Source organism: Crocuta crocuta, unplaced genomic scaffold (assembly GCF_008692635.1).
Source record: "Crocuta crocuta isolate KB4526 unplaced genomic scaffold, BGI_CrCroc_1.0 scaffold179, whole genome shotgun sequence".
NCBI lineage: Eukaryota > Metazoa > Chordata > Mammalia > Carnivora > Hyaenidae > Crocuta > Crocuta crocuta.
In genome coordinates this window covers 17,471,965-17,491,821 of record NW_027551568.1, presented here as the reverse complement: position 1 = coordinate 17,491,821, position 19,857 = coordinate 17,471,965, and the positions used below count along the sequence as shown (strand labels likewise).

The window sequence follows — 19,857 nt, the reverse complement described above, 5'->3', positions numbered from 1 at the left end:
AGGCTTTAGGCTCTGAGCTGTCAGCATAGCCGGACACGGGGCTCAAGCCCACAAACCGCGAGATCATGACCTGAGCTGAAGTCGGACGCTTAACCGACTGAGCCACCCAGGCGCACCTCGTTACTTCTGTTTTAAAAAGGGATTGCAGGGGGACCTGGGTGGCTCGGTCGGTTAAGAATCTGACTTTGGCTCAGGTCATGATCTCACACACAGTTCATGGGTTCGAGCCCTGTGTCGGGCTCTGTGCTGACAGCTCAGAGCCTGGAGCTGCTTCAGATTCTGTGTTTCCCTCTCTCTCTGCCCCTCTCCTGCCTGCATGCTGTCTCTCAAAAATGAATAAACGTTAAAAATAAATAAATAAAATAAAGGAAAGAAAGAAAAGAAAGGAAGAAAGAAAGGAAGAAAGGATTGCCGCTTACTGGGTGGTGGTGGTGGTGGTTCAGTTTCATGTAGAAAACCTGGCCCTGATTTGGGGAGGAGGGTAGCACTGAAACTGTTCCCCCTGAGGAGGACCTGATGTATTACAGAGGGAGTTAAGACCCCAAAAAGGCAGAGCAGGACTTGCTACAGAGCATGATGCCCCAGGATTCACAGTCTGCACTCCCAGAGAAGCATTGCTGAGAATATCTGATCAGTGTCTGTCACCCTGTATTAAACAGCACAGAGAGTGTGGGAGGCCATGTCCGCGACACACTAAGAATGACGGGCTTCGAATAAGTGATTGATTGCCACCACGTTGTGCATAGGGACAGTCTCATCAGGATGTTTTTGTGAAATTTCCAGGAAAGCTGTTCAGAAACGAGCCCCAGCCTTGTAACTGGTAGATGGCGATAGTTGGAATGGGCTGTTGGGAAAAAAAACCCAGCATGTTATGAAGCAGGCCACATCTCAGGTTTCATTAGCTGAGGGGACAGTAAAATTGAATGTGCCTTTCCTTACTGGATGGAAGAAAATCCGTGGGTCAGTGCTCACTACAGGAAGACTTCTTGGGGTTCTTAGGCTCAAGTAGGCAAGGGAGGTCACTTGCTTTCTGAGTTAGAGCGGTTTGAAAAGGCAAACATAGGGTTTTCTTCCGATTTATAGACTGCCTGGGCTCCGTTTTAAATCCCATGATGGAGCAGTAGGTATAAAGATCGCAGAGACTGTCATCTCACTGTCCTGATAACAGGTGGCACCAGCGGTCCAAGATCTGCTTCCAGGAGGCCTTATAAATTTCAGTAGGTAAGGGACTGAGGGTCCTTTGAGATGGCACCTGCCGCCCTAGATTTATAGTTGGCATTGCTCTGCAGTTTGTATTGTGTCACGAACTCTCTGTGCACCCCTGTACCACATATTTGCAAGGGCCTGTGTTGCCATCGTTAGGTAAAGAAGGAAGAAGGGAAGGATGGGAGAAGTTGCAAAGAGTTTCTGTCCTTAGTCTGACATCCAGTGCCCTGAGAGATGACTGGAAGCCACTTGTGACTTCAGTGGGCAAGGTCACGAGTGAGTCCGACTCCAGCGTCTGGCAAAGCTCAAGTGTGGGCCGGCCACTGGCAGGAATGTGGTCGGGAAAAGTAGGCTGCTGTTCTGCTTTTCTAAGTCCTCCTGTAGCTGACTGTCAGCTATCCTTGAGGTCTGTGCAAACATATGTGAGGGGCAGCTTGAGTCCCCAGCTGGCCCCAGGCACCCACTGGAGAGATGCAGCCTTAGCAGGTGGCTCAGATCCCCTCTGGTGGAGGGGTGGGCTGTGCCGCTCACCACTGGCCCCTAGTGGCGATGCACTGACATGGCACAGCTGTGCACCTGACCGTGGGAGGACATTGTGAGTGCCATCAGATGCCATTCGTTGCCTTGGGGGCTGGTGGGTCTTTGCTTTGAGATATATATTGTGAATTATCCCATTTTTATTTTACGGGAATCCTAACCATAGAAGCTCAGGGAGGGAAAAAGCTGAAAAACCAAATGACATGAATGTTACAGCGTGCAGTTTTGAAAATGGTTTTTAAAAATTCAGTTTGAGTATGTTTACACATAAAATCTCTGACTTATTTTGATAACTGAAGTATTGCGTACTGAGGAAGAAATTGTAGATGTAATGTATAGGATTGTAGCATAGCCATAACTTTGAATTTGATTAGTAATAAGGACATACATATCTTTTTTGACATATGCCTTTTAGTGTATTGACCAAAAAAGTGGCTTTTGGAACCAGACTTCTTGAAGTTGAATTCTGTCTCTACCCCTTACTGCCGGGGTTAACCTTTTTGCCGTTAATTTCCTCCCATTATCATTGTTTTCTGTAGAGTAGATTAGTGTAGTTTGCCTAACTATTTGTTGCAGTGCTGATATATGAATAACTTTTATTTTGTTTTTAACAGGGACCTCCGAAACAATCTGATAAGTAGTATAGATCCAGGTGCCTTTTGGGGACTGTCATCGCTAAAAAGATTGTAAGTATTTGAATTGTTTGCCTATGAATTTAAACTCTTTTATAAATAACTGTTAACCTACTTCAAACTTTACCATGATTTAAAAAAAAAATGGGTTTTTAATAATTTTTAGTTAACTAGCCAGGATTGTGATAAGGGGAAAAAAAGAGTAATAGAAGTTGTGTAAAAAGTGGTTAATTTGTATAATAGTTTGACTTGTTTGATGGGAGATGGTTGTGTCCTTCACATGCTGATAAAATGATTACTGGCTTTGCCAGTGGTTGTAATGTGTACTATGTAGAGGAAGGATTTTAAGTTCTAACTGCATTCAAGCTAGAGTTGTTATATATGCATATCAACTGAAGCCCCTTTCTATTTAACTGATTTGAAGTCTTTATTAGCATGTATATTTTATCTGTGTATTGTTATTTCAAAACCTACAGAGCAGTTTTTATTACTTTTGAGGCTAAACAACTCCCCTCACCCCAGCATGCTCATATTTGAGAAGTAGCCCTACACTCAGGCCATGTGGGCTGTCCCATTATCCTTTATAACTCCTGAAGACATTTATTATTATTAAGTGCTGGCTGCTTATCATGTTCTGACTTCCTGGGAAGAGCTCACAGACTCTTGGGGGCAGCTAGACAATGACCATATACCCTAACAAGGCACATGTCAGCTGTCACAGATAAAGTTATAGCAATAATAATCTGCCAGTAACGGGAGCGGCCACCTGGGAGGGGAATGGCCTGCACACAGGAGCAGTTGACCTTCAGATTTGACCTTGCTCCTGAGGGATGAAGAATACATATCGAGGAACAACAAAACAGGTGTTCTAAGCAGAATGGACGTTGTTGTGGAAGAATCTGTCTCTTGGGGCGGTGGTTGAGTTCTTTTTCCAGATCATGAAGCACGTAGCGGGGAACGAGGAGTTTTGGAATTTAGGCTGGTCATGGAGGGATTAGGCTTTTGTAGGCTTTTGATGACCTGACTTGTTAAAGAACTCTGAATCTCTCTAGATAGTGTGGGGCAGGGGACGCCTGAGTGGCTCAGTCGGTTAAGCATTTGACTTGATCTTGGCTCATCACGGTTGTGAGATGAAGTCCAGTGTGGGGCTCTGCCCTGACAGCATGGAGCCTTCTTGGGATTTTCTCTCTCTCCCTCTCCCTCTGTCTTCCCCTGCTGCTCTCTCTCTCTCTCTCTCAAAACAAAAATAAACATAAAAAAATAAGTGTAGAGCCAGCAGGACTTGACAGAGTTGACATATTTCTGATGGCAGGAAGGAGAAACCACTTAAGCACTGAGTGGTGGGGACAGAGGGTATTGGGGATGGGACCTGCTTCCATTCCCTGTAACAGTCATCCTTCCTCCATCCCTGTCTGTCTTTATTTTTTGGTTCCATCATACTCTTTTATTTTTTTAAGATTTAATTTTTAAGTAATCTCAATACCAAACGCGGGTCTCGAACTCACAACCCCGAGATCAAGAGTTGCATCTTCTACAGACTGAGCCAGCCAAGCACCCCTATCAAACTCTCTTACTATTTAACGTTTTTAAGGTATTGAGGGTGCCTGGCTATTTTTTTTAATGTCTTTGTTTTCCATGCTATTTGCATTGTAAAGTCTGCTCTGTTTGCTCTTAGAATAATCATGCCAGGACTTAAATGCTGACAGTGACCTTCCCTCCCAATATTTTTGACTTTCGTTATCTATCATTCTCTCATTCAAAAATCGTTCCTTTTTACAGTCAGAACCAGTAGTAAGAGTTGGCCACGCTATTTTTGCATATTAAAAAAATTACTTTTGGAAATAAAATTTTCTTTCATCTAAAACATATCCTCTGAAGCCCTTCCTCTCAGTCTCCTCTCTTGGGCAGAATTCTGGAAGATGAAGCGTAGTAGGAGTTAAAGGATTCTCTTTCTTCATTGTGTAAAATTGTTTGAAATGTCAGTCAGACCCTGTAGGAGGGCGTTTTATTACCATGGTTTTTGTTGAGGGCACTAGATGGTGGTTCATTGTTTCTATCAGCCGTGTGTGCACTCAGGACGCCGGCAGTGTCTGGCGGAGGTCTTGCCCCTGATCACTTTTCTTCCTCGTGCACTTTGCTCTCCATTATTTTCCAGTTAAGGCTTTTTAACGAGACCAGTCAGAAAAACTGGCCTGTCTGGAGTAGGTCAGTGGTGTTAATGGAGGTGGGAGTTCTGGATCAGGAAGATAAGCATTGGAGGGGAGGGGCATCACCTGGGGCTTCAGAGTTGCAGAGGATCAAGGTGTAGAGTTAGGTTTTAAGCCCAGTAACTAAGCATGACGGTGGAATTAGGTGGAGAGGCAGAGATCACCATCAGTTCGGTTAAACAAAAATGGAGTCTGTTGTGGGTGCTCAGCAGTGAGCCCGGCTCCAAGGTAAAGGTAGCTCAGGAACCCCCAGAGGGGTTGACAGCCTAGTGGAGTCATATACGCCAACCAGGAGCCTAGATGTGGACTTGGAATCTACTTTCGGAGAGCTGGAGCAGCAGCTACATTATAGCTCCAAGAGCTTCTAGCACTCAGCTGTTCTGACCCAGGCAAGGGTGTGGAACTTGGCCATGACAGGCTGCAGGCACCTCTAAGACCATCATTAGGGGAGAGGAGGAGTGCAGCTTGCAATGCTTGGTTTATTAGCGAGGCACTTTCTTTGTGCTTCTTACCAGATGCACATGGGCACTATGTTTGGATGGGTCCGTTGGAATCCAGGTGTAGGAACGGGAGTCCTCAGGTAGGAAGCAAGAGTGTGGAAGAGTGTGGGTGTTAGACTCACCCCCCCCCCATCAGAAACTGGGGCTGAGGCTGAACCATCTTTATTTGTGCTTCCTGGCGATTCTGATGCTAAAGTTTGGGAACTTCTAGAATAGGTTTCCCTCCAACTTTTTTTCTTTCCCTATGGGGGGAGGGGTGTGGCCACATACTGCCAGATAAGACAGCTTATTCTCTCCCTGTGTGATTGGCACCACTGGATCCCAGCCTTTTGGGAAAGGAAGCTCTTTTTAGAAAGATAAATGCTAATAATATCTCCATGTTGAGATGGGAATTGAAGGGAACTTGACTGTTAATAAAAAGCCGTTTCATTAGGATGTTTTAAGGATAATGCAGAATATCTTAGATTCTCTATCTAGTTCTTTATCCTTTAGTAAATAATGTCTCAAGTACTTCCATCCAACATAAATAAGTTTCTTGATCCAAAGCATTTAATTACTGAAACTGTCCCATGCATTGCCTGAGCATTTTTTTTTCTTGCATTGCACATTAAGTAGTCTCTTGTGTTCTTGCCCAGGAAGGTAATTGCCATTTATAATATTCTTCCCACTAGAAAATACATGCTTAATTTCAAACGGCTGACTTGTAATGGAACTTATGGTATACGACTTGGAAGCTCAGAGTATCCTGTATGTAAACTCCATGAGAAACAAACATATTCAGTGCTGGTAATGTTTGCGAGTTGCTTATGGATACAGGCTCTGCTTCTTATGAGGCTCTAAATCATTCATTTCAATTGTGTGTCTCCCTCAACAGCCACACATAAAGTGTTTTTGTAAGCGTACCCGTGCCTTTGCCTTTATTTCATAGATAATTTGAATCAGGAAGATTAAATGTCTTTCTGAAGAATAAACTACCAAAAGTAGGTAAAACCCAGACCCATTCAGTTTCTCTTTTGCTTTATCAACACATTCAAGCTGATTCTCCATCTAAATGGAAACCCATTATCAATACCTAAATACCATTTTAAATAGGTATAGCTATAATGAAATTGTTTCCCAAAGAATCAGTGGTAATTACACCAGTTAAAGCTCAGAAGTGAGACAAGATAATGAATAGAGCCCAGAAATGCTTGTTTAAGCAACAATTCACAAAATGATGCCTAATTTTCTTAAACAGTAAAACCCAGAAATAAAAGGAAAATCGGCTGGAATAAAAAAAGTCCCACAGGATTAACTACTTCACTTTAATATTCTGAGGAGCAGCATCCCGGAGCCCACTAGGCACAGATAAAGTTTCAGTTTTCTATTGCTTAGATTCTTTTATCAAAAGTTGCAGGAAGATAGAGAAGGCAAAGCTGTGAAGTCAGGTAACACCAGGATTACCTAAGCTAGCTTTTGGACTGTTAGAGGGAGAGACTTAGTGAGGAGGTACCTGATTCAGATGCCGGATCCTTATCATTTCTAATTTCTAGTCTGGCTAATACAGTTCTGCTGTTACCAAGCATACAATTTAGAATCCCAACAGTTTTAGTTTAGAAACCAGTGGTGCTTCTCCGAAGAGTAACTCAGAGCATGACTCAAAGAATAGGTACTTTTCCATTACAAAGAATAATACGGACATTGAAGAAAATGTGTTCAAAATATTTCTGGAAATTTGGTTTAGAAACGTGTGCAAACTCTTTTATCAACATCCAAGGGGTGAATGATTCCAAATCTAAGAACTGATAAAAATGAAGATTCATTGTTCTAGGGTTTTCTTGTGCATGGTTTACTAAGTCTTGTGATGGAAAAAATGCTGAAAGTCCTGATGTCTTCTTTGAAGTTTACAGAAATTGTCAGTGATTATCTCCCAGTTAAAATGCAGTCTCCCAGGGGCACCTGGGTGACTGGGTTAAGCGTCCGACTTCAGCTCAGGTCATGATCTCACAGTTCGTGGGTTCGAGCCCCGTGTTGGGCTCTGTGCTGACAGCCAGCTCAGAGCCTGGAGCCTGTTTCAGATTCTGTGACTCCCTGTCTCTCTGGCCCTCCCCTGCTCACGCTGTCTCTCTCTCTCTCTCTCAGAAATAAATAAAACATTAAAAAAAATTTTTTTTTAAATGCAGTCTCCCAGGGGCGCCTGGGTGGCTCAGTCAGTTAAGCATCCAACTTCGGCTTAGGTCATGGTCTGGTGGTTCATGAGTTCCAACTCTGCATGGCTCAGTCAGTTAAGCATCCAACTTCGGCTCAGGTCATGGTCTGGTGGTTCATGAGTTCCAACTCTGCGTCAGGCTCTGTGCTGATGGTTCGGAGCCTGAAGCTTGCTTCAGATTCTGTGCCTCCCTCCCTCTCTCCCCTTCCTTGCTTGCGCTCTCTCTCAAATGAACGTTTGGGGTGCCTGGGGGGCTCAGTTAAGCATCTGACTTTGGCTCAAGTCATGATCTCATGGTTTGTGAGTTCCATCCCTGCATTGGGCTCTATGCTGACAGCTCAGATTCTGGAGCCTGCTTCAGATTCTGGGTCTCCCTCTTTCTCTGCCCTCCCCTGCTCATGCTTGCCCTCTCTCTCTCTCTCTCTCTCTCTCTCTCTCTCAAAAATAAATATTTAAAAAAATTAAAATGTTAAAAATATTTTTAAAATGTAATCTGATTAAAATGTAAATTTGTGTTCACTCTCCATGGTGTGAGGAAAGAACACAGCACAGAAGAACACAATAGCTACTAAGTGTTTTATGTAGATAAAAAGGAAAAAGTTTCATGGACTGAGGAGAAAAACATATTTAGAAAGTAATATTCGACAGGAACTATAAGAAGTTAAGAGTGATGGGGAAAAATAACTATGCTGTTAGGTAGCTATTGCTGAAGTAATTTGGCTTAGAGACTAAATGACAGATCTGTGAAGTAAAAGCTAACTTTGTTTTCTCATTATAGTCAAAATTCCTGACTCTTTAGGGATGATATTAGAAAGCATTAAGTTTCAGGTATTCTTGAGGAAATAAAAGGTTCAAACATTTTGGTTATTTGTCCCTTTATTGTCTGTTAGATGTTTGCTGAGACTGGGCCCTGTCCCTAACTTGTCCAGCCTAATGAACTGTGTAGGCCAGCTAAGGAGTCTATCGCAGATGGTAAGATAGATGGAACCTCCTTTTTACCACTCCCGTTTTATCTTGAGTCATTTTACAGGAGTAAATGCTTGAAATACAGAGGGCACCTATAATGAGACAGTGTGTAGTCTGTACGTGCCAGAAATAAGCGAAAGCAAGAATTCATTTTTCTTTCTGTGCTACCCTTAACTCCCTTGAGGTAGGTAAACTCAGATGCCGAAAAGAAAGGTCTTGTATGATACCTGGGTGCTCTTCTTGAATATTGAATGTATGAAACCTTCATTAACCAAGAGAACTCATTGAAGATAACTTTTTCCTTTCTTCTCTCTCCTTAGGGATCTGACAAACAATCGAATAGGATGTCTGAATGCAGACATATTTCGAGGACTCACCAATCTGGTTAGGCTGTAAGTACACTTTCCTATTAAAGTAGAAGAAAGCATGTAGTGAAATAAGTCAGGCAGAGAAGGACAAATATATATTTGCACGTATAGGAGGTTTAGGAGGACTTAACGGAGGACCATGGGGGAGAAGGGGGGAAATGGTGGGGGAAAAAGAGAGAGGCAAACCATGAGAGACTCTTGAATGCTGAGAACAAACTGAGGACTGATGGATGTGGGGGACGGGGGAGATGGGCATGGAGGAAGGCACTTGTGGGGATGAGCACTGGGTGTTATATGGAAACCAACTTGACAATAAACTATTTGTGTAAAAAAAAAAAAAGAAAGAAAGCATGTGAACTCGTACCCAGATATGTGTAGATACCTGTGACATGTTTGATAGTAGGGGCAGCTGTGGAGATTACAGAAAGAGAGGCAGGTAAAGAGCTGGAAATTCAATACCGGAGATACATTGTCATCAGAACATAATACTGTGTTACCGTGCACACACACAAGGTGGTATGTGCCTCAGAGGACATGTAGCACATGTTCATGTGGAGAGAGATGGGCGGAAGCTTTGCTAGTCTGGATAAATTTCCTAGAAGAGGTAAAGCGCGAGCTGACGGTGCAGAGATTGCAAAGATTTGGTTAGTTAGAAAGGAAAAGAAGTGGAATGAATGATGCATGAAAGTGGAAAGAGCAAAGCCAGTGTCAAGGGGAAGGCCACTGGTGTGAAGAGTAAAGTAACTATTTGAATTCTGATGCCTCTGACTTTGTGCTTTGGGGTGAGTTAACTTTTCTGAGCTTTTCTGTTTTTCTTTTTTCATCTGTTAATGTAGGTTAACATATCTCAAGGTTATTATAAAGATGAATTAAAATTTGAATTGTCTGTGTCTCTCTCTTATAATTTATATATGATATAAATGCAGAAGAACTTTGTATAGACCATCAAATACATTTTTAATTTTTATTTTATTTTTAGAATGAAGAAGCTCTGGGAATAACTAGAAATAAGGCTGATTTCTCTGTAATACAAATTTAATTTTTTAAACACTTTCTTATTTTATTTTTTGAGAGACAGAGATAGAGAGCAAGCAGGGGAGGGGCAGAGAGAGAAGGAGACACTGAATCTGAAGCAGGCTTCAGGCTCCGAGCTGTCAGCACAGAGCCCAGCACGGGACTTGAACCCATGAATGCGAGATCATGATCTGAGCCGAAGTCGGACGCTTAACTGACTGAGCCACCCAGGCTTCTCTATAATAGAGCTTTATATGGGAGCGTATGAAAAGCAGACAGAGGCTTAGAGCTGATTTAACAATAGGAAGCCACTGAAGGACATTTATCTAGGTAGATGGCATAAAATCCTGTTTTAGAGAATAGTTATCTGGGAATGGGGTACAGGGTGAAATTCAGGGTTTAAGGTAGAAGGTCTAGTTACAAAGATTACCTGTGCTTGGTTCTGTGTCTCTGTAGCTTTTCAGAATGTTTCTTCAATTTCATTCATGTTACCTTTCAAAAAGCTATTAGGGGGCTTAGACAGTGAGGTGACTTCACCCTAGCAGGAAGGGAAGGGACTTCGGGTCATCTATTAGGATACCACCGAGTACTCCTGTTTCTTAGCAAATTCATAGTACTTTTCAGTGAGCCCTTTACTGTAGAGGGAGAGGTATATGGCCAAACCTAGGTGTTGAAATACAAGACTGATTTGGTATACAGCGTTACTCATAACTGGAAATCAGTGAAACCAGTTGCATTTTTTCTTTTTTTAAGGCTGGATCACAGCAATTTTATTTCACTGCTTTTATTATCTATTTTGAGAGTTTCGTATTTTTTGGTTTTTGAGGACTGCACAAGAATTGGGAAAATGAGGCATCTATAGAGGAAAAAGCTGTTATATTTTTGGATAGCTATGACTCAAGTAATGGAAAAGAGTCTGGAATCTACTGGTTTTCATTGACTTTGATTCCAGATAGATTGATAGCTTTGGCAAAAGAGCTGGAAGGGGCAGTCTTTACGTTAGGGCATTTCTTTACAGTTTCCTTACTGTTTCTTTTTTTTTTTTTCTTTTTTCTGTCTCTTGCCTGAAAAGCTAAAGTTTTTGGAATTTTTGAAGCTCGGGTCTGTCTCTTACATTTTTAATTAATTCTGTGATACCTGCTGTGAGAATTTACAGGACATTTATCCAGATGAATCATTCAAACAGAATAGTACTACCAAGTTTCCTACTTTGAGATTTGATTGAGATAATTTTGTAGCCCATGTAATAATAGGTCATTGAGTGGCTCTTAAATACAGCAGTCAATGGCACATACAAAAATAAACCTGACTTACATCCTTTCTAAGAAAAATTGGCAATTGAGGTCAAGGGGAATGCATTGCAGTGGAGATGCTTCTAATAATTTTGGTTGACCTAGGTCTAGCGCTATGGATCAAGAAGCTTTGGACAGGTGTTCTGTATGCAGCAATCTCCCAATTTCTAGGCTCTCTGAGCCAACCTGTATGCTGGTTGTCAAGCCTAGTAACAATTTGCCTTTTCCACTGGGAAGAAAAACATATTTTTTAAAATGTTTATTTATTTTTGAGAGAGAGAACATGCTAGCAGGGGCGGGGCAGAGAGAGAAGGAGACACAATATCCAAAGCAGGCTCCAGGCTCTGAGCTGTCAGCACAGAGCCTGACGCGGGGCTCAAACTCAGAAGCTGTGAGATCATGACCTGAGCTGAAGTCTGACGCTTAATCAACTGAGCCGCCCAGACGCAACATGGACACTATATTTAAAAGCCAAATCAGGGATTTAAAAAAAATTTTTTTTCTGAATTGCATTGTGTATTTTCATTGTAAGTCTCTCTCCTTCACTTAGGAAGTTAATTTCCAGAGAAATTGTCAAGAGATTTGTGAATCAAAAGCTTTTTTTTTTCTTTCTTATGAATTTTGATCAATTTAAATCTGGTGTCTTTTTTCTAAGAATTATGCCTGTAATATTTTTCTATCAGAAATAATTGGTAAATGATATTTATGAGAATTTCCTTTATACAATTGAACAGTTAGTGATGTCATTAAGTAATAAAACCATATAGAGATCTGAAGGAAAAGTTAAGCCTCCCTTCCATCACCTCAGACATACCACTTTGAGGTCACCTATACTATGTGGTGTATTACTTTCATATTTTCTGTTGCCCCCACAAAGGTAAAGGCATGCATACAGGGCTTTAAATGTGTGCTGTACTCAGAAATTTACTTTAACAAAGTACCCATATATCATTAATATCTTTTAGGGGGGTACATGTTGTTGCAGCCCTTGTTTGTTAATAGTTACAGAACATTCCAAGTGTAGAACGGATTATAATTTAGTCAATTATTCTTCTGTTGAAGGACATTCCATTTGATTGCATTTTCCCCACCTTTAACCCATAGGCCCTGGTAAACGTCCCTGTATATACATAGGTGATATAGTGTATATATTTAACTCGCAGGAATTCAAATGTATCTGTTTAGCAAAAAGTAAGTAAATAAAGAAAAATTAAGACATTAAGAACAGTGCAAGGGTCGGGACGCCTGGGTGGCTTAGTCGGTTAAGCGTCCGACTTTCGCTTGGGTCATGATCTTGCGGTTCGTGGGTTCGAGCCCCGCGTCGGGCTCTGTGCTGACTGCCAGCTCAGAGCCTGGAGCCAATTTCAGAGTCTGTATCTTCCTCGCTCTCTGACCCTCCCCTGCTCACGCTGTCTCTCTTTCTCTCCTGGAAATAAAAAAAATAAAAAAAATTAAAAAATGGGACTGAGCCACCCAGGCACCCCTAAGTTACTTTTTAAAAGTATAACAGTGATTTATACTTCCATCAGTAATACTCTTTTCAAAAATCCACATTCAGTATCCCTTCTGATAGGCCAAGAAAGAGAAGGGCATCTCTTTCATTGATTGTTCTTGTAATTGGCAATTCTTTTTTGTTTGTTTGCTTCCTTCCTAGGCAGCTCGCCTGTGAGAATCTGAGCCCTTTTATATAGACTTTTTCTGTCAAACATTCATATGCTATATTTAAAAGCCAATCCAGGGATCTTTTTTTACTGAATTTCATTGTATATTAATTTGTGAAGGATCGGCATTTGTGTCATATTAAGTCTTCTCATCCTGGAATACTCTGCTTCAGATGTCACAGGCTGACCATTCCCAGATCAGTTCCGTCCCCTCTTTCTACCAGAGAAGCCGTCTACATGATTGTCCACACACGAGGGATTCAGCCCAGACTCCAGAGAGAGGCAGGCTTCTTCCCAAGTCTCAGGGCATCTTCCTTGAGAATTCTAGGTCTACATTGTATCTATTCTTGATACTACAGTAGACAGAACTGATCTTGTAGTGGTTAGACCTCAGTCCCGATTTAGTATTCAAAGCCTCCTGGGGTGGATTCCATATCCTGAATAGTGAGCCACCAACACGGAGCACCTACTGTGTACTGCATCCTTTTACTAGCTGCCAGGGGTACCCTGGTAAATAAGACACAAGTCCCTTTGCTCCCAGAGCTTATGGTCAAGTGTGGAATCCTTATGGGACTCCACAAACCACTCACATTATAGCACAGGATGTCTGGGTTTAATTCATACAAAACTCTGCAAGGGTTTAGGTATTTATTAAAGTCACCTGATACAAGGGGACGAAACAAGATAGGTTAAGTAATTTGCCCAAGGGCCACACTGAATTATGTCAGTCTTAAACGCTGGACTCTTTCCACTCTGTTCACATTTTTGTTCATTTCCTGTGAGTTGCTACTGCTGATCAGTCATTCAGATCACCCTTGTCCTTTCTTGTTTTTAAATTTCTGCTTTCTTACATGATGCTGAGTTAATACATGAAGACTAATTTACTTAAAATGAGAGCATGACTAAGGCTCTACCTTATTAGTAAGGTAGCTTTTAGGTTCACCTGGTATTTGGTACAAAATCCTTACNAAGGGCCACACTGAATTATGACAGTCTTAAACGCTGGACTCTTTCCACTCTGTTCACATTTTTGTTCATTTCCTGTGAGTTGCTACTGCTGATCAGTCATTCAGATCACCCTTGTCCTTTCTTGTTTTTAAATTTCTGCTTTCTTACATGATGCTGAGTTAATACATGAAGACTAATTTACTTAAAATGAGAGCATGACTAAGGCTCTACCTTATTAGTAAGGTAATTAGTAAGGTAACTAAAAGCTTTTAGGTTCACCTGGTATTTGGTACAAAATCCTTATGTGATAGTAGTAACTCCAATTTTATTACTTGAGATAGGCAGAGAACAAAGTTCTTCATCCTTGGATAAAGTATTTATTAGTTGTTCCCTTTTTATAAGATTTAAAACAACTTTCATAAATTCTTTATAACATTATTCAGTGATTATAGGGCGCTTTAGAAATTGGTGTAAAACAATACATAATTGTCAGTATTTTTTAAATGACATTATTTCCTTTTTTCTTTTCCAGAAACCTTTCAGGGAATTTGTTTTCTTCATTATCTCAAGGAACATTTGATTATCTTGGTTCATTACGGTCATTGTAAGTAAGAATTTTTTTTCCTGTTTTGAAAAATAAATCTTGATTTTTTTTAAAAGAATTAAAAATAGTTATTATATGGTTTAAGAGACCTCATGGGGAAAATGTGAAATTTTGCAAAAGTTAGACTCTCAGTTGAGAGCATGAATTCTCACTGAAAATCATCCTACAAATCAGAATAATATATTTCAGACTAGGACAGCCATTTTCTTCTTAGAATACTGTCTCTCTCTAGAGTAAATAAATTGGTAATTCATTCTCTTTGACTTCATTTTCTAATTAGAAAATATTTTATTGTTTGACTATTTGAATCCTCAAAGTATAAAATATCCTTCTCTATGAAAGTCTATTGTGAAGAATATAGGGTTTTATTTTTATCCTGTTCCCAACTGAAGTCACAACTACTTACTGACATTTGTAGGATTGTTTATGTAGAATGCCTGCTTTATGAAATCAGTGCAAGATCATACACAGCTCTCCGTAGCTTTAAAATTGGCTGATTTTTTTTCTCTCAAAACAGTTTCGTTAACTGAGATGGTATGAGAGTTCCTTTTGACAGTAATGGGATTTCCACATTAAACCATAATATATTTCAAACTACAAGTCCCATAAATTTCTATTGGAAATACACTTAAATAATAATGTTTTTCAAATCTTTATGATGCATAATTTATGGTATTGACTACTTTTCCAAGAAAAAAATGTTTTCTTCTCTAGCAGATGCTATTTGGCGTATACAGACTTCTTCCTTACTGTCCCTTCCCTTCTCCACTCTTATATCTTTCCCTCCCGGCCCCCTCTCTGCTCTTCTTTAATTTTCTAGATGTACCATTTAGTAGCAGTTTTCACTGAGACGTAGCGAATACTTAGGCATTCATCTGGTTCCGCACCGTTACAGATACGGCCACACGTATGCACATCTAAGCCACACTGGATCCAAGTCTGTCTTGTCTTTCTTTTTCTTGCCATTACCATTGTGTAGTGAAAACATCTCTTTGGCGTATGTAGTGGGCTCAAATCAGCCATTTCTGTGAAGTTTAGAAAATAAGAAAGACAACAAAGAGTAATCTGGCTTTTGAGACCCCGGGACACAGGAATGTAGGAAGTATTTTTATCCCAAAATTGGGGAAAATGGCCAGTGTTTTTACCTCAGGGTGCTGGAAACCAACCAGAAGGTGGTGCTTAGGAATTAGAAGTCAGTTCAGTCGTCCTTCTGTAGTGTTTTTTTAAATTTACTTTTCTCTTTTGTGTATTACTCATCCCAACTCCTTTTTTTTAAATTTTTTTTTTTTTTTTTGCCAGAATTAATGAGATGAAGCCTGTGCTAATGCACGATCCGTGCTAAGGACACACGAGTTATATTTGTTTTTGCAGTTTGATTTATTTGTACAGGACATGTTTACGTTCTGTGTTAGTTGTATCTATGTTTTTGTCTCCCTGTTGCGTAATGTGTTAGTGCCCCCATGCTTTATGATGTAGAAATTTGATAGACACGAAAGATGGAGGTTGGGTATTCCAGACCCTGGGATTAAGGAGCCTGTTGCATAGAAGAGGGATGATGTATAGATTTTATTTGCTTTGCATACCAGCTTTGATCTAAAGTAGGCAGTTCCTGAATTAGCAGGGAGAAGGGCTGGGGCACCCGTTCCTCCTGCCCTCTCATTAGCAAGGAGAACACACTGGTGGGTGGTGTGGACCCCAGGCATCCCAGGGTGAGCAATGGTGTGCTTGTTAAAGCAGAAGCCACCATTGTAAAGCCAGCATGCCATTTTATTATATTCACTGTAGTCACTAATTTGTATCTTGCATGTTATAGGGAGTTTCAGACTGAGTATCTTCTGTGTGATTGTAACATTTTGTGGATGCATCGCTGGGTAAAGGAGAGAAACATCACTGTCCGGGACACACGGTGTGTTTATCCTAAGTCTCTTCAGGCCCAGCCAGTCACGGGTGTGAAGCAGGAGTTGTTGACATGCGGTAAGGGAGAAAGAGATACAGAGAAAGTGTTTGCCATATTTTACTTGCTACTGTGTTTTTCTTGACAAACTGTGAAGTTCTCTTTACACTGTGATGGAATTGATTACAACATTAATCCTCATGGATCAGATAATACATATTTAGTTTATGTGAATAGTTAAATCAACTGGAGAAGACATGTTTTGGATTGGTGTTTAAAGTTCTTAGGTTTTGAACAGCTTTCTTAACGAAAAACAAATTCAGAGAATCTTCAGATCTTCCGATTTTCTATCTGTTGGCAAATAAGGAATTTGTTGATAATGAAAAAAACCCTGAAGTTGCAATCATATTGTTGGTAGGAGTGTGAATTTATAGAACCTTTGGAACTATAGTTTGGCAGTATTTATCGGTGTTCTTAATAATCTGATACAATTTGATCCAGGATTCTACAGGAGGGTTTAATTCTGAGGAAATGATCAGCTCTATAAGTCAATATTTAAGTATAAGCGTATCTTCAATTCTCAAAAATAGAGGATTCGTGAAAATACTTGTGACACACCCATTTATAATAATGCAGCTATTAAAATTCATAATTTTGAAGAGTATCTGAAGACTTGAAGGAAATAAAACACATTTATTATGTGAAAAAGAAAAAAAATACACATAAACTGAAAACAATCTTTAAAACGATAAAAGCAGATTCCAGACTTTGTGTCTGGAAATAAGCAGTTCTATACTTGTTTATGTTTTCTCTTTATTTTCATTATTGTTGTAGTTTCACAAGTAAAGTATGCTCTGTGGGTGAAAATTAAGATTTGTGGAAAGAAACAACATACACATAAATCATTATGATGTTCACTTTAAATATCTTACAATTTTGAATGTGGGTGGGGAGAATAAAATAGACAAATAAATATAATTTTATTTGTCAATTATATTTATTTGTCAATTATACTTCAATAAAGCTGGAAGAGGAAGACACTAGCAGAAGCAAACCCAAAAAGCCCATGCTGCATTCTTACTACTCAAAGATCGCTATTGTCAAAGATAACTCAGTATATTTTCTTCATCCTTTTCCTATGTTTTGACCAAAATACTATCATACTCTAATAATATTTTGTAACTTTTTAAACCCAGAGATCATGTAAGTCCATTTCCTCGTCCTATAAAAGAGATGCATGCCAATCTGTGATCTAGCTGTAGATATAACTTGACCACTTCCTTATTTCAGTGTTTTTGGTTTGTTAATGATTTCTCTATAAATAACTACAAGGATTAGTTTCCTTGTATGCGTGTCTGCGTATGTGCTATTTACTCTTTAGAACAGACCACAGCTGGGCCACCTGCTGGCTCATTTGGTTAAGCGTCTGAGTTCAGCTCAGGTCATGATCTCGTGGTTCGTGGTTTGAGCCCTGCATTGGGCTCCCCACTGTGCGGAACCTGCTTGGGATTCTCTCTCTGTCTCTCTCTGCCCTCCCCTGCTCGTGCTGTCTCTTCTCTCGCTCTCTTTCTCTCAAGATAAATAAACTAAAAACAACTTAAAAAAATAAAATAAATAGAGGATGGACTACATACAGATAAAAGTAGACAGTGGAATAATATTCTAAGGGCCTTTAGCGAGCCCATGGTATTTGTGTGTAGTTTTGCACATATATTCAGAATCCCTCCCTTTTATTTTTCTGACTGGAAGGAAGTATATCAGCTTTTTTAAAAATTATTTTTCAAAGTTTATTTATTTATTTTGAGAGAGAGTGAGGGAGAGTGTGCATGAACAGAAAAGGTGCTGAGACGGAGAGGGGGAGAGACCTAAGCAGGCTCCATTCTGATAATGCAGAGCCCGACGTGGGGCTTGAACTCACAAACCATGAGATCCTGACCTGAGCCAGAACCAACGGTCGGATGCTTAACCAACAGACCCACCCAGGTGCCCCATGTCAGCTTTTTAAAAGTGATGATAAAACGTGGAATCTTAAAAGATTTTTCTTTCCCTTTTCTTTGAATGTTCTTAGTTTTCTCAGGGAGTATTCATTACTTAATGTAAGCAGGAAGCAGTGGTTTAATCAAAGGTAATACTGTCTTCTAAATGTATTCTAAAATTGTATATATATTAGTATTTACTTATCACCAGCTCCATTCTCCAGATTTAAGTATTATTTTACAATTTGTTTTCTTAGTAATTGCTTAGATACCACAAAACAGGAACAACTTTAAATGTCAGAATTGATTATGAAATGGTTTCATTTTAATTTTACTAATTTTGTTTTCATCTAGGAGCCACTTATCTCAGTAGGAGCCGTGTTGGTGCTAGCATGGAAATGCTGGTCACTGAGGAAAATTTGTTTTACATTTTAAAATTTTTAATTAGAATTTCTATAGCTTTTGGGGCACCTGGGTGGCTCAGTCAATTAAACATCCTACTTGGGCTCAGGTCATGATCTCACAGCTTGTGAATTGGAGCCCTGTGTTGGGCTCTGTGCTGACAGCTCGGAGCCTGGAGCCTGCTTTGGATTCTGTGTCTCCGTCTCTCTCTACCACATGCATGTACACTTTCCATCTCTTTGTCTCTAAAATAAATAAATGTTAAAAATTAAAAAAAAAAATTTTCATAATAGAGGTTTGTGGTCTTTTAAAAAATTTTTTAAATTGTTTTTTTATTTTTGAGAGAGAGAGAGAGACAGAATCCAAAGCAGGCTCCAGGCTTTGAGGGGTCAGCATAGCGCCTGATAACGGGGCTCGAACTCCCCAACCATGAACCTGAGCCAAAGTTGGATGCTTAACTGGCTGAGCCACCTGGCACCCCGAAAAGAGAATTTCTATAGCTTTTAACTCTGGAGTGTGAATGTAGTATGGTATAGTATGGTATCTGAGTCTTTGTTTTATTGTCTGTAGATCCACCCCTTGAATTACCATCTTTCTACATGACTCCATCTCATCGACAAGTTGTGTTTGAAGGAGACAGCCTTCCCTTCCAGTGTATGGCTTCATATATAGATCAGGACATGCAGGTGTTGTGGTATCAGGATGGACGCATAGTTGAGACTGATGAATCGCAAGGTATCTTTGTGGAAAAGAACATGATTCACAACTGCTCCTTGATTGCAAGGTAACCTTTTTTAGATGAGGAATTGTCTCTGTGGATTTCATGTATTTCAGAAATGAAGTGTTTAGTTAGAATTTGCATTAATATTTTATTTTCTTGCATTTAAAAATGCAAGCATTAGGTTTTTCTTTTCCTGATTGTTATTCATCTCCAGAAATAGCTACCTTTTCCATCCAGTTGTGGAGCAAAAGAGTATAGGAAAAAAGGGAAACACTGTTAAAAAGTTGGAGACTTTTTATTTAAAGTTTTAGGAGGAAAAATGTAAACTTTTTGTGCCAAACTTAATTTCTAACCATTTACTGCTTCTAAACTCAGATTTTCACTTTTAGCAATCACCTAATTTTCACTGTCTAGCTTAATGCTACATTTTAAGATACGTATTTTCTTTCTCTACTCCACCAGTATAAAAAATTATAACACCTAACCTGTTAATACAATGACTGGTATGATCACCAAAATCATTAATTTGAATGAACTGTATAAGGTATAAAAAACAGAGTAAAGGGGCACCTGGGTGCACCTCAGTCGGTTAAGCATCCAACTTTGGCTCAGGTCATGATCTCATAGTTCGTGGGTTCGAGCCCCACGTCAGACTCTGTGCTGACAGCTAGCTCAGAGCCTGGAGCCTGTCTTCGGATTCTGTGACTCCCTCTCTCTCTGACCCTCCGCTGCTCACGCCGT

General features: G+C 40.0%; 1 protein-coding gene across 1 annotated transcript in view; it reads left to right on the top strand.

The window, feature by feature from the left end:
* ADGRA3 (adhesion G protein-coupled receptor A3) overlaps window positions 1-19,857 on the top strand; it is a gene marked incomplete at its 5' end in the record, with an annotated part of 126,599 nt that overhangs the window by 45,660 nt on the left and 61,082 nt on the right. Inside the window, 5 exons of the mRNA XM_077750467.1 lie at window positions 2,358-2,429; window positions 8,557-8,628; window positions 14,052-14,123; window positions 15,937-16,097; window positions 18,966-19,179. Coding sequence (XP_077606593.1) covers window positions 2,358-2,429; window positions 8,557-8,628; window positions 14,052-14,123; window positions 15,937-16,097; window positions 18,966-19,179 — 591 coding nt within the window. The remainder of the gene's footprint in view (window positions 1-2,357; window positions 2,430-8,556; window positions 8,629-14,051; window positions 14,124-15,936; window positions 16,098-18,965; window positions 19,180-19,857) is intronic.